This window comes from Cuculus canorus, chromosome 15 (assembly GCF_017976375.1).
Source record: "Cuculus canorus isolate bCucCan1 chromosome 15, bCucCan1.pri, whole genome shotgun sequence".
NCBI lineage: Eukaryota > Metazoa > Chordata > Aves > Cuculiformes > Cuculidae > Cuculus > Cuculus canorus.
This window is the reverse complement of record NC_071415.1, coordinates 17,773,343-17,791,785: the sequence shown is the minus strand read 5'-3', so window position 1 is coordinate 17,791,785 and position 18,443 is coordinate 17,773,343. Positions and strand designations below refer to the sequence as shown.

The following is an 18,443-nucleotide window of genomic DNA, read 5'->3' as shown; positions in this document are numbered from 1 at the left end:
AGCAGCTCTTCAGTTCAAGACTGTGTAAGATTAATTTATCTTTGTGGCTCCTTAGAGTTCTCCATGTGTGTTCATTTTAATTGTTCAATGCATGAAGAAATATGTTGAGCATATAATTTTATATAAAATGTGTATATATATATAAAAAAAATGTGTATATATATATCTTTGTATGTGTAAGATAAGTGGGTCACTATAAAATACAAGCCTTATTTCAGGAAAGCTAAGTTGCCTTTGCTCAAAAATATTGACTCTTACACAGATGCATTTTAAAATTCTCTTTAGGCTGCATAAGGATGGGTTTGTGGGGTTTGGTTTTTTTTCCCTCTCCTTAAACACAGGCTGGGTTTGTGGTATTTTTTTTTCTCTCCCTCTCCTTAAATACAGGCTGGGTTTGTTGGGCATTAAATGGAAGAGCCATAACTTTGGCTCTTAGCTTATAGCAAAACAAATAATGTGAAATGATTATTGTGTTTTAAAAATCACTATTTATCAGATGATCCATGGTAACTATGTGCTTGATTTTAGCAAGTGAAAACATGCTTGAGTTTAACTAAACAAATTTTACCCTGAGGAACGTCGGCTGGCACGCAGTAACTCCAGTGAGAATTACTAATTCATTCATGATGCCTGCACTGTAACTTCATGGGCAATAAATATACTCCTAATTCTTACAAACAGATCCTGTAAATTCACAGCTAAAAACAAATATAAGGAGCGTGAAAGGATGTATGCGTAACATCTCTTTGGTTAGTGCAATAATTGCCTGAGGCTATTAATCATAATTGTTGGTATCTGTTCTTGGGATTAAAATTAAATATACAAAGCTGTTGCCCAGTTTTATGCACGTTTGAAAGGCTCCAGCAGCATCTGTGTGCTGTGGCTGATAGTGTAGGTAATTCATTTCACAGTAGCACAGCTGAGACACAGAATGGATGATGTATTCTGAAAGAGGAAAAAAACAAATCCTCTCATCTTTCTCACCTTTTCTGGATTGTGATGTTGGAGCTTGCTATTCCTAGTGCTTGGGCTAGAGGTAATAAAGAATGCTTGTGTTCAAGATGACAGCATTTCAATTAGAATCACAAAGTTGGCTACACATCTGAAATTTCTACCAAAAGATTGAAAGTACATAATAAGATCAGGATTTTGTCTCCGTAGCAGTTATGGTATATTAAAATATGCACAGCCCATGTATATGAAAAACAATGTGAGTGGGTTTTTTATGTGTTTAAGCTGGTGTACTACTTGGTTCACAGTACTTTCTTTCCATGAGTTAGGCTGAAAACAGCAGAGGACACCAGTTGACAGTCAGTTTAATTTGCTGATTCATCTGTTACAGTGATGGCTTCAGGCCAGAGCTTGGCTTGCACACTAGAGGCTGAGAGCTGTGAAGATGCTGGGGTTTGAAGGAATGTTGGTAAATTGTTGCTGAGTGAAGGCAGTAGAAGTTTTTTCTTCGTCTTTGAAATGATTCTAATTTTGCGTTGACAGAAATCCTTCTATCTTGAACTTGCAGTCTTTTTTGGTTAAATGGAGACCAAACATTAGTGAGATACAAGGGTGGAACAGCTGGATATTAGCTAAGTGCTGCTTCCATGGATGTCTTGTGCAACCAAAAATGCAGCTCAAATAAGCTTATGTTTCACAGCAATCAAAGAGAGTTTTGGCAAAGGCTTTGCAAATGTCATCTTTTCCTGGCAGACTTGCAAAATAAACCTGCTGGGTTAAGTAATGAGACTAAAAGGGAAAAAATCCAGGAAATCTTTTCTTGCCAACAAGCAATTTGGAAGAGGGCTATGAAGAATTGATGGTTTCCAATTTAAAAGGAAAGACTTAAGTATTTTTAACTCTTTTTGTATGAAGTCTGACTCCGAGAAGAGCTTTGATTATCTTAATTCAAATGTAACATGTGAGTGTAGGACAGTAAGGTATTTACTTTTTTTTTCCTTTCCCTTCTGATCACTACCAGTGGAACTAGAAGTCATCTGTGTGAACAGAACAAATAGCTTACTGCCTACTGCTTCTCAAAATAAGTTATTTCAGGGCAAGACATGCTGTTGTTTAACAGTGTTTTTTATGTAACATCACTCTTCTTCTCCGTAGCTGTAAACACCAGCAAGTATGCTGAAAGTTATAGGATCCAGACATATGCAGAATATGTTGAGAAAAAACATGAAGAAAAACAGGCAAAGAGAAAATGTACAGAAGATAGTTGGAAGGAGATGGAGAGAAAGCGGTTAAAAACTCAATGCACACCTTACGTTTCCCAGAGTCGATACTACTGTGTTAACAGGTGAGCCTTTTCCTGCATTGCCAAGTCTTGTATTTTTATTGCATTTTTGTTAGAAGTCTTAACAATTTTCAGGTAGTTCTTAACCAGTAGGTGACTTTTTTTTCTGTACATATTTCTTTGCGTATAAATCAGTAGCGGTACATCAGCTGTCGTAAGTAAAGGAGCAGAGGGTATTTCGTCTCAAATGTGATTAAACAAATTTTTAAAATATTGAGGTCTTGAGGGCAGGTCAAATCGTAGTTTCTGAGCTTGAAGTAGCAGCACCATTTCCTATAACCAAAATAAAAACTGTTTTATTTATTCATTTGACTCCTTTGAATGGCTTGTGTCGTTGTGTCACTTGTGTCTGGAAACATAGTTGTCATTTTACACCCTTGTAAGGGCTGGTTTTTGGATGAGGCTGCCACAGGGAAGGGTATAAATGACCTTCTTGAGCAGTCCTGATGAAGTCAGCCTTATGCTTCAGAAACTGAAAGACGATGATACTTGCATAGGTAAGCTTTCAGAGTAAAAGTTGAAAAGGGTTTTAGTTCATTATTTAAAGACAAATATAAGTAAGGAGATGCTGGTTTTGATCCTGGTACAGTAAGCTTCTATGTGTTCTTGTTCCATTCTTACCCTTTCATATTAATGACAGATAATGGATGTAATGGTAACAGGAGCCTTCTTTCTCAGTGAGCTGTGTAGCTGTGAATAGAAAGTGTTAATATAATTGTTTTAGTGTTAATATAATTGTTTGATAGTAATAACTATCAAGTTTGCCATTCTTCCCCCCCTCCCTCCACTACCACCCCACATAATTCTGTCAATCTCTATAAAAATTACGTTCAGCAGAGGTCACATTTCTGTAAGGTGGTGTTTGGGTTTTTCTGGTTTTTTTTGTGTGTTTTGGTTTGGGTATTTTTTTCCTGGTTAGACAGACCAAAAGAGGTGTTAATAAAACCAACACTGAGGTCTTTCTACTTTATATTTCTTGGGAATGCTGTGCTAAGCTCTCATTATACCTTCCTGCAAATGTTATCAGTCATGTAACAAATATACTAAAACTGTTCTGTTCATCTCACAAGCTTATGATTTGCCTACTTTGCCAAATTAAATGCAGGTGTGTATTTTGGTTAGCTGTCAAATTTTCATGGCTTTTGTCATGGTGGGAATTCTAAATGTGTTAAAGACATGTATGATCCCTAAGAAACATATGGAGGGAACCTGGTGATAAAAACATATCCAATGAAATTAGGTTAATTGAACTATTGCATTTAGGAAAGCTAGAGAGTGCATGTCGTGAAGAGATGAGGAGCTCTAAAGATTGTCCTGGCACTAATTTACATGTGGCTAAGGCTTCAGTCTATAATTAAGTCTGTATTCAATAATCTGCAAATATTTATCACATTTTGGGTCTAGTGCAAAAAAAACCCTAAGACCTAGTTTTATTATTATAAAATTATCTCTTCTCGAATGTTTTTTTTGGAGAGTGTCTCTGTTTCTAGACAGACAGTAAGAGAGCAGCTTGTGGTTTGAACAAAAGACTACTTATTCTTTTAACATGTACTTTGGAAAACAGTAAACGCAAATGCTGATTTGATGTTACCTCGCAAAGAAGTCTGAGGAATACTGCAAATGTGTTATTTGGAAGATTGCTGAATAAAATTTTCAGTGAATTATTTCCTTAAAGTTCTGATACACCACAGTGAGTTGTATGCCTAAGCATTTAATCTCCTTCAGAATTTTTAATCTGTTTTTTTTAGTGTTGTGAGATTCCACAAGAAGCAACCTTGTTTTTAAATGATCATTGCTTTGATAGCTTTGGACAGGAGCCTTTATTTTGTTGACAGAACTTCATCTATAATTGATGTTAGATAAATTTTTGTTTGCCATTTATAAAGATTATTTGGTTCTGTCCAGAATTCCTTTTTGTTGGTGGTCTTTTGGCGTATTTTTCTTAATCTTATTTGTATTTCTTACTAGTTAGTGTTCTCCTGTCAACTACTCTTTTGTAAATGTTTCCTCTTAAGCGTAATTTGGTAAAGGAACTGCAAACCTTGTGGTCTTTCAGTTCACTCAGGATGAATATTTTCCTTTTGTCTCCAGACAAAAAATATCTCAAATACTTGTTTATAATTTTATATATTATATATAAGCATTTAAATATAAAATATGCTTAATGTAACAGAAATATTTCTATGATACAATCAGGACAAATACATGTTGCAGGTATTTGTGGGTATGTTTGTCCAGATTAGTTTGTATCATATTCAGTTGAGCACTCTGTGTTGTATCTAGCAGCTGATCTCTTTTAATAACTTCATGCTACTACATCCTTTATTTATTTATTATTTCATAAGCTTACTGTATCGGTTTCTGCCAGGGAGCACAGCTGCAGAATAGCTGTTCCTATCCATGATGACAATATTCCTGGCTACTTTTTCATTCAGTAATGAAGTAGTGCGATATTTCTTGTAAGGAACTTTTGTCTTCAATTGACAGATTGATAAGTATGTAATAAAGGTTATTTAATTCCTGTCTTACTAAAAAAACTATAGTCGCATATTATAGAGGAATTACTGTTCAGAAAATACAGTGCAATAGAAGTAACAGCAGTCCCAATGTAAAATCACTTATGATTAACATACTCCTTACATATAACTTTTTATTACTGTTAGATATCAAAACTGATTTTAATGGTAATATGCCTGATTATTAGGTCAGACAGAGAAGTAGGGAAAAACTGATGTATTTCACAAAACTTTAAGTAGTTAATAACACCTCCTTCTCAAAAGCTATTTGCTGTTCAGACTACACTTTCCAAATGGATGGATCCTCCTGTCTACTCTACGGTACCAGCCTAGCAAATAACTGCCTGCCAGCTCTGCCATGACTGTTAAATGTATGGATTTAAGATATTTTCCTTAGCAAAACAGTGTTAAACGATAGCATAAAAAAATCAAATAGAGTATTTCCTGTGTAAAACTAGACATCCTGCTCTACTTGTAGTTACTTGTTGTTATTTTCCTGATCATCATCTAGGAATGAGTAAAATAAAAACACACTAGTATGAAGTACAGGGCATTGTATAATAGGCCTTTCTTGTGGTTTTGGTCTTTCTGTCAGCCCCAGCCCTATTCCCCTCAAGCACCAGCTAGTAATTTCATTTTAAAAATGGAAACAATATCCATTTGAATATACTGAAGACATTTCAGGACCTCCTTAAATATATTATTTTAGAAAAGATATTGCCTGGATAACTGTCGTACATATGTGTTTTGAAACCCAAGTGCTACATTTGTTAATAGGTGATGTAGGTCTCTTTCTAAATGGTTCAAGTATCCAAAGAGTTGAGGATCCTAATGAATATATCTGAATTGGACAATTACTGTTAGCTATGAGTTTGTTTTGTTCTTACACTTTATTTATTTCTCAACTGAGTAAGGAAAATGAGACAGAAATATGGACATATTCCAAAATAACTGGTATAATTAGAAAAGTGAACTTTGCTCCGAGTAGTGCTTTAACTTGTATATACAACCATACTGATTTGCTACTATTGCTAAGTGAGTAAATAACGTGGTCAAAATTGTATTTTAGGTCAAAGAAGAATAAGAAAAATAATCAACTCTTAGCCATTTAGAGTGCATGAAATCAATGGATGAATGTAGAATAAAATTATACTTAGGGAGAAATCAAGAAATCAACAGTTCTTGATTTGTGCTGCCATTTTTTTGGCATTTCCTCCCATCCCTCTTAGTGTATCTGCAGCAAGAACATAATGCCTAAAATTAATTTTTGTTTTGTGCTTTGATGCACAGCTAAATGTGCACTCATGGTCAAGAACTTGTTTCTCTTTATTTGCAGTAGCTTCTCAAAAGTCTAAGTTGAAAAAAAAAAAAATTCAGCCATAAGACCTTTAAAAACGGGACCTTCTTCCTACAGTGAATGCAAGATCCCTTCTAAGAGCCAGCTGCTCCTAATATGTCTAAGAAAGTCTGGGATCATAACTTAACTCCCGAGTTTTTCTTCCTTATGTATTTTTCAGAATACCTTTCCCAGAAGTAGAATTCTTATACACTTTTCTAAATAATATTTTTTAAAAAAATGTAATATTACTTTATTTTCTAAATGTTCTTATTTTACTGGACATTTTTTCTTTCCAAACCTAGTTTTCACCCATTTTACAATACTGAAATACATATGTAAGATAAAACAGTTCTGTCCAGCTTTTTGACTTGCATCTTTTTATTGGTGGTAGTTGTGGTGTGACTCGAAATGATGATTTATAAGAAATCATGCAAGAAGGCCTTCTGTGTGTGAATGTTTAGAGGAGAGAAAAGCCAGCTGTTCATCAAAGCAAATGGAGTTTGTGCTCCTAAAGTGGAAGTAAGAGCATGAGGCATAATCATATGTTTCATGTTTGTTTATTGCCTTTGGACATCTCAGAGTCTGTTTTAAATTGCAGAATGTTCAGCCGAAAAAAAATTCCATTTCAAAGCCAAAACTGTACAGGCAAATTTAACAGTCCTTCAGCTGAAAACTTATTGAAGCACCATAGTTCCCTGCTATTATTGATTAGAAAGAAAAAACAAAATTGCTTGTAAAGCTTTGTTCTATAATGCCAGTATTAATTTTTAAAGGACAAAATATGGTTTAGATGCATTTAGCCATTTTGTGTAGTTCTTAATGAAAAAATAAAAGTTTGTAAGCCTAAAACTACCTATTTTTTAATTGGTTAATCTGATATTCACATATCTGGAAGTTTGTAATGGGAACTTTCTTTTTTAATTAGCCCCTTTGCTACTGCATTCTGTCTTATACTTACGGCATTTGGATTTGAATATTGTCATTTGTCTTTCAAGGAAACTTAACAGCCAAATGAAAATCTATGCAATTATGTAAATATCTGCTGAATGAAATGGAGCTCCAAGTTCATCTTCAATACTGTATTAGTCAGGCTTCATTCAAATAGTACCTGTGAAATGAGTGTGCATTTTTTTGTGCTTTTTATTTAGCAGCCTGTTGGATGGTAGAATCCTTCGCTTTAAGGCCCGATTTAAAGATTATTATATGGAGCTTGATGTTTTTCTCCTCCTTTCATAGAGTTGTAGAATGGTTTGAGTTGGAAGGGAACCTTAAAAGATCAACCAGTTCCAACTCCCCTTTTAAAACGGCGTATAGTTCCTAAATAGAGGATGAAGTCAGCATGTAGAATCCTTCAATATCAAGATGTGTGTTTGAGGCTTAGCAGTTTTATATACCTTAGTGTCAACTGAGAATGCTTTACAAGAGCTTTTGTAACTAAGAGAATAGAAAATAAAATTGAACAGGAATAGAGAACATCTTTAATTACATTTGAGTTGAGTGATCTCAACAGAATAGCAGCTAAGCCTGAGACATTCATAGTACAAAGAATGAATATCTTCATCTAGGAAAGATTGGATTGGATAGCCAATTTGTGGAATTTTATAGTTAAGTCATGTCTTCCAGATATTATAACTTTATGGTACTCCACTTAGTACAGTTTATTCTGCTACCTTCAAAGCATTTAGATGCGTAACAGCTAGTACCTATGTAATAGTTATGTTTGACTTGTTCGTAATCATATTTCTTCTGCGTTCCAGTTTTACAGGTACCAGTACACCGGGAAAGAGAAGCATGAGTCCTATCCAGGAAGAAACTAGTTCTGATGATATGGAGGAGGGAGAAGGCCAAGATCCAGAATATAATCAGACAGATTTGTGTGCAGAGTCACTTCCAGATGGTAAGAAGAGAGCCAAAAAGTTCAAAAAGATAAAGACGGAACATGTTCCAACGGGTAAGTACAATGTTCATACACATGGCTTTCTGTTCTCTTTGGAAGTACCCTAGGCCTGAACAGAACTGAAGTTGTTTTCTTAAGTCTTAACTTTCCTTTAACTTACTTTAAGTCTTAACTTAACACAAAAACACCCTCAGAAACAAAACAAGAAAACGTCACCTGAGAACAACCAAAGGAAGCAGAATGTAGTTGACATCTTACTTGCTTACTTTATTCCTTGAAATAATTTCAACTTTTGTTAGTAATTTTTTGCAGAAACGGATTAGACTATATTAAAAAAATTAAGCCATATCTTAGTTATTGGTCATCCAGAGCACTGCTTGTATTAAAGTATATTCAAATATTAATCACAGAATCACAGAATTAGAACTTCGTTTCAGCATCTGCTTTAGCCACTTCTAGCTAGCGAGTGGTATCGCACACCAAGTGTCCTTTCTCCTGACTTGGTAAAGTTTTTCTTAGCTAATTCAAAAGCTGTGCTTGGAAACTGCTTTCTTCTTGTAGTTCAATAGGGCAGTTGGGCCATGCAAGCATATGCAAAATGATAAGGCTGTCTATTGTAATTCCAAATATAGAATTCATGCTCTATATTTGGCATTATGGAAATTCAGATTATAGGTATTAGTGTGATTTATCTGTATTCAGCAATTAACTTGGACTGGAAAACTTCGTGACTGTCGTAGATGCCTTAAGCAAGAGTAATTACAAGTACCCTTGGGAAAATAGTTATTATTTAACTCTATCACCTGAGTTATTGCAGAACTAAAATTAATTTTATTAAAATAGTAATTAATTGCAAAATCTTATATTTACTGTTTGGTTAAGAAACTTGACATGAACCTTTTCTTTTTTTAAAATGCCTTAGTTTCCTCTGTGTAGCTATTGACTTGCCACTAATGTATCTATTTCTCCTCACTGTAGAGGAGAAAATGTCTTTGAAAGAATGAAAAGTGTTTTATTCCATTCAGTGTTTGTGTATTGTATATTTAATATACTGTTCTGTGACTCTGTCTTTTAGGAAGCCTCACAACTAGTTCCACTGGAATTTTTGAAGTCCCTGAAACATGGTAGGAAACAACTGCCTTAAGGAGTGGAATTGATTGAAAGCAGTTGTGAGAACACACGTCTTGAAAGCCATACTTTATTTAAATAAAGTGGTGTTGACAAAGCAGTATGTGTCCTCAAAATCAGTTTAATTATTTTAAACTGTTTATCGAACAATCACTGTCAATTTTATTTGTGTGTGTATTAACTAGTATATGACTCATTGTTGATCATGTGAAATCCTTACAGTCGTAAATAATGTTAGGTTTAAGAAGCAAGACTAAATGTATTTTGGTCACCTACTTTGGCATGCTGGCTACGAGATGTACAAAAAGAACTGGCACTCTAATTTCATGCTAGGCTGTTTCCTGTGCTTGAGGGGAGTTACCACAAATCTCCTGATCTTTAGCTATTTTTTCAGGCAATATCAGTACCCAGTCAGCATTCTTGAAACAGGTAGAACTGCAGTTTCACATATTGCTTTCTACCATTTACTTTATGTGGAAATCTTTTCTACTTTTCCATTCTCTACCCCCTACTCCGTGTGCAGCCAGTATTCATACAAATGCCAACCTTACACATAACTTATCCTTTCAAAAAACTGTAATTTACCAGTTTCTCAAACAATAATTTCCTAGTGGGAGGTAGTTTTCCTTTGTTTTCACATTTATTGCTGCTTTCACTCTTAAGTCTTGATCCCTTTCTTCCCTTCTCCTTCCCCTGCTTGTGGGGCTTTTGTAAAAATGTTCTTTGGTACCCATGACGAACCTGCTAACTGCACCAGCCCTATATTTGTTTGAAAAAGATCTGCATTGGTAGATTTCAGAAAATGTTTGATATTTAACATTTTTGTATCATGGAAATAAAACCAAAAGATGTATTTCCATAAAATGAAAATTAAAGACATTTTCTTAGGAACTGGTTTGCTTTTATTTATTAGCTTCTGAAATGTTTTTTAGTGCATGCTTATTTTTTCTTAATAATGTAACAGGTTTTTTTGTCAGCCTGTGAGTAGCAGACCCTTTTGGAGTAGCAGCAGTCTATTGACTACGTTCAAGGTATTTGTGAAATGAAATTAAAAAAAAGCCTGTTGTCCTAAGATTTAAATCACTATATTTTCCTTGGAGGTGGGGTAAAAAGAGAAGACAGTTCTGCAAATCACTGAGTTTAAAAACATTGCTGCATGAGAGTGGAATATTAAGAAGGCTTCATCAGATTGTATTTACATTAGAGTGGGAACCACCATCATTTAAACAATGGAATAACCGGTTTGAAGGTATGCCAAAATTGGTGGGGTTTTAAATGTTTGTGAGAGCTATCTTGGACTTGCATTGCAAAGTAGAAAAATAATGTAAAGATGTGAAATGCTTGCTTTCTAACCTTGGAATACTAACAGAGTTAGTGCAATTAAGTTGTTGGCTTTTTAATAGCAGCCATATAATCGCATTCTCACACTAAAATGTGGGAAAGAAAACTTAGTATACTGTGTTGCAAGGGGAAATCGGTGACTGTACTCTTCTCTCAAGGATCCAGAGACTTTTCTTCTCTGAGAGTCATGAACGTAGGAGTAAATACTTAAATCTCTTGAGTATCCAAACGTACGAAGAATCTGCAAATTTAGTTCTTAGAATGTATGCAACACTTGAATATTTTATACAATTTTTCTTTCTTTCTTATGGAAACAATTCAGGTGATTTAATATGGTGTGCTGCCCACATGTTGGGGGGGTGTCATTAACTGTATATCCTGAAGAACTGGCGTAACGTGATTTGGGAGGGAGCTTAGATTCACAAGGTCTAAAGGATGCAAAAGCATTTAAAGGGATTGTCAGAAGTACAGCTTAAGAGGCAAGGAGTGTCTGCTCAAGGGCTTTAGAGGCCAGCACTGTTGCAGAGAATCCACCTGGAGCATTCACCTTGAGGCCATCACTCTCAAATAGCAACATTTACATACTTACAGGGAAAATACAAGTCTTAATTGCATTACAATAAAACCCCTTAAAAACTTGCTCCTTCAGAGTAGGCCATGTATATCCTTCTCTGAATTGCAAACATTAATAGGTATTCACACTATAGAAATACTCTCCTTCCCTCCCCGAGTGGATGTTGTGTGTCTCTGCGTGTAGTTAATACCTCTTAAAAAATAGTATTCTTCCACTTTCTAGCCCTTAGAGGTGTTTGATTTTAGCAATTAACAGCTAAAAAGCTGACAAAATGGGACTGGATTCAGAGCTATGGTATTTCTAACAGTAGGTTTGGGTGGAGAACTGTCAGGGGTCAGTGGCAGGTGGTGACCTCACTGATACAGTATCGAACCTCATTAGTCTGTGGGGTTTGGAATGCTTCCCTTTGTTTTAAATGAAATCATCGGTTCTGGAAGGGAAAGAAGAACGTAGCTGCTTAAATTAGATCCACATTTGTTTCCTAATGTATGCTTCAAATACGTGCATAGATAACTCGGATCTTTACAGCAGTTGTTTCTGAAAAGCCAAGCTGTCACGGCTCTGTGGCTGTGGAGACTCCCGGGTCTGGCGCTCTGGGGTTTGATTGCTCCACTCCAGAGTTGGGACTGCTTCCCTTTGGAGCTGGGAAAGCCAGTGAGTTGCTGAAAGGTGATATTTTTGCCTGGTGAAAAATTAGATGCTCTGTGTTATACTTTGATTGAATTAATTCCCCCTTCGTTCCCCTTTTCCCCCTGAGGAAAGGGGGCAAACTCACGGATCCATTCCATTTTGGAACTATGGCTTCGCCCTCTCTTTGGAGGAGCGTGACGACGTCTGCGCCTGGTTTGGTGTCCTGCTCTGTGGCAGGGTCTTCTCTCGTGTCCCTTCTCCCCGCTCCCCTCAGGGCTGAGGCACCCAGAGGGTTCCGATTTCTGCCTCCCACCTGTGTGAAGCAGCCTTGCTGGGGGCAACGCCGAAGTGAAAGACTTTCCTTCTTCAAGCGGGCAGAGGCTTTGCTGTCACGGCAGTCCCTGCCGGGGGTTGAGGCGAGAGCACGCGGGGCTCAGGGAGCGGGCTGCGTGCAGCACCAACGGGCAGCGGGGGAGGCGTTTCCTGGAGAAAATGAGGAAATTCTGTGGTAGCACTGAGGAGAAAAGATGAGAACTGGGAAGTGTGGGCCAGAATGTGAGGTGTTGTGAAGAAATGGCGTGGAGAAACCCGAGGGGAAGGGCTGTTTCGGCAAGAAAACGGGGGGGGGGGGGGGGCGGAAATCCTGCCCCTTCTGAGGGACTGGAATGTGTTTATCTGACTGATCTTAAACCTGAGGATCGTAAGTCGTCAATCGTGATTAAACATTTCATTGTTCATATCAGAAAAGTTAAAGCTGTATTTGAAGTAATAATTTTCATATCTATCTCAAGGATTCCTGAGTGAGAATGTAAGATACAGTTGTTTTAGGTCAGGAGAGAACCCGAAGGAAGTCTCCAGATATTGTTGGATAACAGAAAAGAAAGAAATTAACATTCCTTGAGGATTTACACAGTTCTTTGTCTAAAACTAGTATATATAGCCACTGCTTTTGTAAGGTGGGATGCCTTTTTTAGAAGGGCGTCCAATTCAGCATTGAACTGTAAAATAAGAATATTACTGCCTTTGCTTTGAAGACTTTGTCCTTTTCAATATTTTACCAGTGAACGAGTGTTTCTCACAAGAAGGACATGCTTGTATCAGAATGCACAGGACTGGCAGCACAGCTAGGAAGTTGCTGGTAGACAAGCAGCACAGAAAAAAGGTAACTGTAGGGTAGAGTAAAAGGTTAAGAGTGTGAGTGTCCCTGTAGCACGACTTTGAATAGGAACAGGTAAGAGAATGAAGGCTGTGGCAGAATGAACTATCCTGCATTAAGTGAAGATTGTTGGGAGTGTAACAGCGTATTCTTGGTATCAGTTTGGAGCTTATGGTTTGGAGAAAAAAGCTAAAGCCTTCAGATGATTGATTTAGATGGAGAACTAATTGTAGTTATCAATCCAGTGGAGAAAACAAGAGGGGGATAGAAAAATAAAACTTGTGGTGATTGTGGGAAAAAAATAAATTGTTGTAACTCTTTCTTCCTTTTTAAAAAAATTCTAAGTTCTGTTGCACTGCCCAAAAAATGTCTGGTACCCTGGGTTTTGTCTAAGAAGTGGATTGCTTTCCAAGTTTATTGTAATTTTACCTAGAAAAAACAAAATGTAAAAATGTTTTCTGTAGTGAGGTGTGAATACGGTACCTGAGAAAAATTTGCAGGACTCTTTCATTAGCTTTTACATTTTTTCTGTTTCTGCTCTTGCTCTCTATATTCTGAACTTACCAAACATAGATGTTTACTCTGTCCGTTAGAAGAGCCTTACTAAGATTTATCCACATTCAAAATAAATCAAAAATAAAAAAAATCATCGCACAGAGTTTTCAAAGCTTGTAGTGCAAGCAGCAGAGAATTATCATTGTAGATAAACTGGCAGTGTGCTGCTGTGTTCCAGACTGTTTTTGTGGAATAGAAGTCAGTGAGTGAGCCTAGGAGAAGATTTGAAGTATGCCACTGATCGCTTTGGGTGGGTGGATCCATTTGAGCTTGATCTGGCTGGCTTTTAGGTAACTGAAATTAGTACTGGGAACTGGAATGGAAAAAATGGCTAATATAAATAAGTTAAAGCATCCATAATCATAGATACACAGTATCTGCTTAATAATAAAATCAAAGCACGAACTTAACAACCCTTATAAAATTCTAAATATCCAAACAGAAGAATAACTGGATAGTTTACATAGTTGAGTTGAAAATCTTGACCGCTTTACTGATATTTCATTACAAGACCGTAGTGGCTTAGTGATTAAACAGCATCATGCCACATTTAAAAGCACTTCTCCTTCATTTCCTGAGTTTGAGTCGTGTTTAAATCACTGTAAAACTGTTTGGCATTTAATCATATTCAGACATGTCAGTTCATGCACTTCTCTGGGTTCCAGCTCACTCTCGTGTGTCTGCAAACATCTTGCACCTTTTGAGCTCTGAAAGACTTTTTTTTTTTTAGCAGTGAGTTGACTGGGAGCTACAATTGCAAGCTTCACAGTTTGAGCAGCTGCGTAGCTTCCCTTGTACAGTGCCCAATCCTCATGCAGTGTGTGCTGCTGAATGTTGTGTTCTACAGAATCCTACACGTGGAAGCTGAAAAGCTGCTGGAAATCATTTGTCTGAAACTATAGTAGTTCTTCCCAGTGTGATTTGTCTGTATTCCACTCTTGATATTTATCTGAATTTTAACACTGAAATGCATGGTTGGCAGGAATCTGCAAACATTTCAGTCTGTGTTTTTATATGCACTTACATAAGATTTTGTAACAAAGATGAATAATGACCTTTTCCTTTAGTCCATTTGTCCTCCACTGCTCTGTGGAGGACTATACAGCAGCATACAATTGGTCCTGAACAGTTCACAAATGTATCTTCAAAATTAGCATGGAATAAATAAAATTAAGGGATCGTCTACTTGCCTTCATAGTGCTTTTAAGTCTTGCAACACAATCTCATTCTCAAAATATCAAAAACCTTCTTTGATTACTGGAGCTATAAGTAAATAGCTATGGCTGGGAGACTTTAGTAAAATAAATATCTTCTGAAAATACTCATAGCTTGTAGGTAATATTGAGAATTAAATTGTATAATCGCTATAGAGAATGGTGGCTTTAAACACAGATTTATTTATTGATTTATTTGTAATAGTGGTGGTAAATTGTTGTGAGGATTTATTTTTTATTTAAAAAAAAATCAGTCTGATCTCAGAGATTCAAAGATTATTTTTTCCAGGGTACTTATATTTAGCCATGAGTTCGGTAAAACCTCCCTCCTGAAAAGTTGGCATTTTTGTGCTCATACTGCTGTAGCAAAGTTCATTTTAGTTAAGATTATATTTCATTCATTTATATTTAATTTTTGTGTATTTCAGACAGAGTTCTGTCAGATAAAATTCTTCTGGTTTTAACTTACTCTTTATATGACTGGGGTATATCTCTGGACGCTGATTTAAGGAGGACTGGACACTGCATAGGCTGAAGCTCAGCGACTCAAGCCCATGTACATTTAAAGTGTTTTGTAAATGTGAATTTAATAGAGTATTTAGCTGGAGTTCCTAGTTGAGTTTCTTCCTGTGAAGATTTGTGGCGTTATGAAGGGAAATATTAAGGTGTTTCCTTTTTTTGCTAGCTCTATATAGAGTAATTACTCTGGCAATTTTACTGGCGCTTCTCTTCTTTCTGTGTACTGTAAAATCATATCACAGAGAACTTCACACTTTCCCAACAAAATAAAACCAAAAATTCTAAGGTTTTGATAGATCCCAGAAATAGACTGACTCCAGCACTTACCCTGATTATTGTAGAGCTGCTACAAAGCTAGAAGAGGATGCTCTGCTTAACTTTTATGTTTCATTAGTGTAGCATAAGTGTATTCTATTGTTTTATTTTGTCCTGGTTTTCTTCCCTTTAATAGTCACCTAAAAGCAACAGCCAGTGAAATGCTAAACATAAAGATGAATGACACATTGTAAGGGAAGAGGCTCTATGCCAAATTCCACACATTTACACTGCCAACATTTATCCACAATGTTGGCAATGTGGACTAACGCTTCTGAGCTGCTCTGTTATTTATGAGACAGATAATTTTTTTTTTTCCTAGTAGGACAGCACTGGATAATCCAATTTTTGTCACTGTCTGCTTAGCCACCAGTTTTTAGTGTGAAATTGGGCAACTCACTTCGACTCATCTGTGTCTCTAGTTTCTCTATCTGTAATATGGTAGTAATAGTTACGTATCTGATATTAGTACTCTGAGACTGAATTCAGTTAAAATACAGGAGTATATAGTATTTTTATGTGAGGCATTATTGTGCATTAGAAGAATCATTACTTATATGAATTTAAAGAGTATTTACTCAAGATGTTGTGAACTTTATCCATAAAAGCAAAACATAAGGAATTAACTGGTTTTCCACCTACTACTAAGCATTGGATAAAATCAGGTACGACAATTTTCTTCAATTTCGTTTGACAGATAGGAATGTACACACATAAAGATGTTCTGCCTCATTTGTCTTTCTGAAGTTATTCCAGGATCTGTCTTCACTGTGCAATACCATGTTTTACTGTCTTGGTCATTTCCTGACGCTCTGTCTCCTGAGGGCTATAACTAAACTGTGTTATTACGTGTTCTAATCAAATATATAGGGATGGTGTTATGCTATAGAGTCCTAGTTTATGGAATTATTCCCTTCTTCTTTCCCTTTTTCTTGTCCTGAAAGGACCTGTAATGCAGCTTTTCCTGGTATTGTAAACTCACAACAGAGAGCATGAATTTAGAAACCTATGTTCATTCAGTGAGAATGTTAGCTTGAACAATGTGTACTAAGTCGTGCATGTGGCAGTTAATTACTGTGTAAGAGATTTCATATAGAAGTTCTTTCTGAGAAGTTGCCTTAGGCAAAAGAAAAAGATAAATTCTTGCTTTTTGAAACGTCTTCACTACAGTAAGCAATGAAAGTGTGTCTGAGTTCAAGCAGGTAAGTATGCACTGTAAACGTAACATATGCAGTTACACTGCTAGGCAGAAGCTGTTTTTCGATGCAACTTGAATACTACACAGGAATAATCCAGCTGAGAGGAGATGGGGAAATGCAGTAAAAGAACAGTTGAAATAGCTGTTCTTTGAGATCATAGTCCGGGTTTTCTTGGTTAATACTAAGTGTGTATTTGTGTAGGAATGGAAGTCTGTGGAACAACACTGTTTTCATCCTGGTGTTTGTAGGGGAAGTATTACTTTTTTTAATTCCCTGAATAAATATGCAAAAATACTTAACAGTGACATTTAGTATCTACTACAGTTCTCTTCAAATATTTTCCTGATATAGTTTAAAGCAATATGTAAGCACAAAGAGAGAGCTTTATTCTGTTTCCTGTGATCAATGTTGTTAGACATTAATTTCTTTCATTTCATATGTAGTGCATTTAGTCTTCCATAGCAGGTAGACCAAGACTCTAATCTGCTTGTATTGCTCTGATTACATTAAAAATAGGAGTGTATGTTGAAGGGTTTGGGCGTTTTTTTTTTGTTTGAGTGAGTGTTGCTGTTTGGGTTTTTTTCTTTCTTATTTCCTCAAATTCTCTTGAGTAGAAGTATCTCCTTGCAACAATCTAATTTGCCCTCATTTTTTTGTTCTAGTTCGCGTGGAACAGAGAGCATACCAAAGAAGGAACAATGCTTCAATTTATTTTATTTCAACCTCTCTTTAGGCTCTCTTTGTATTCCTATAGTTTTATTGTTTTAATGAAAATTTCAACATTAATTTCACTATTGAGATTAACTTTTTTACAAAGTTTCAGCAGAGTCCTTGTTCTGTTTTGTTCCAATGTGTTTTCCTTAGTGCTTTTTTTGAACTTATTAGGACTTTTTTACTTACTTTACGTAAAAAAGTAGAGGGGTTTTTTTGAAGGTTATGTTAGTTCTGCTAACTAAGGATATTATTGGTGACCCAGATATCTCCAGGAGGAGGTTTATAAAGGTGGCTTGGAAGTGTCTGAGGTTTAGAAACCACATGGTATAGGTACTCATAAAATACATGATTTACGCAGAGAGAATTTTTTGAGTCTAGAGAAAAAGTCTCTGGGCTCAGTAAGAAAGGCAGCAGATATTTTTAATTTGCTCAAGTAATATATGTGTTGTCTGCAAAGCACTCCAGGCAAGTAATTACTTGAACTTAATTTGGTGCAAAATAATTAATTCAGGCAAATTGAACACACAAAACTTGCACTTTAAAAAAATATTTTAAAAAATATTCTACTGTGATATAAATGTTGGATATGCACAGTGAGAGGGATTTTTGTGTAAAGTAACTTCAGCATTTATAGATTCGTGACTTTCAACTGACTTTTTTTCCCCAAATCGCAGCCTTAGATTGCTGCAACAGAAAACTACCCCTATAAGCAGACATATCACAATAACTTCTGTTTAAAAGCTTGTAGAATCTGTGTCTACGCAGTGATCTCAATTTAAATGCTGAACAATTGTTAGTTTTCACATTATTTCTCTTGTCCTGAAGGCAGAAGTAACATCTGGTTTTTTATGTCAATGAGAGAGAGGGGTTACAAAATTTCCAATCCCTCCCTTAGCTCCTCAGGAGGGATTGTAGTTGGTGTCAGGCATGGAGAATACTTGTGATGGGCAAAGTTTATATTTCTCCGTAGATTTTAAATAGTCAAAATGAGTTGCCAAACATTTTCTTTCTGTGTTCATTTGTCTGCTGTTTCTAAGGATGAGAAACATACAT

The 18,443-nt window shown here is 36.0% G+C and overlaps 1 protein-coding gene across 3 annotated transcripts in view; it reads left to right on the top strand.

The window, feature by feature from the left end:
* The window catches only part of PARN (poly(A)-specific ribonuclease), a 50,754-nt gene extending 40,809 nt beyond the window's left edge, over positions 1-9,945 (top strand). For 2 of the 3 annotated variants that reach the window (XM_054080314.1, XM_054080313.1), the window contains exons 20-22: positions 2,107-2,296; positions 7,906-8,099; positions 9,121-9,945. In XM_054080314.1, coding sequence (XP_053936289.1) covers positions 2,107-2,296; positions 7,906-8,099; positions 9,121-9,173 — 437 coding nt within the window. In that variant the 3' untranslated portion in view covers positions 9,174-9,945. The remainder of the gene's footprint in view (positions 1-2,106; positions 2,297-7,905; positions 8,100-9,120) is intronic. The other variant, XM_054080312.1, reaches the window with a different exon arrangement.
* Positions 9,946-18,443: the final 8,498 nt, after the last annotated feature.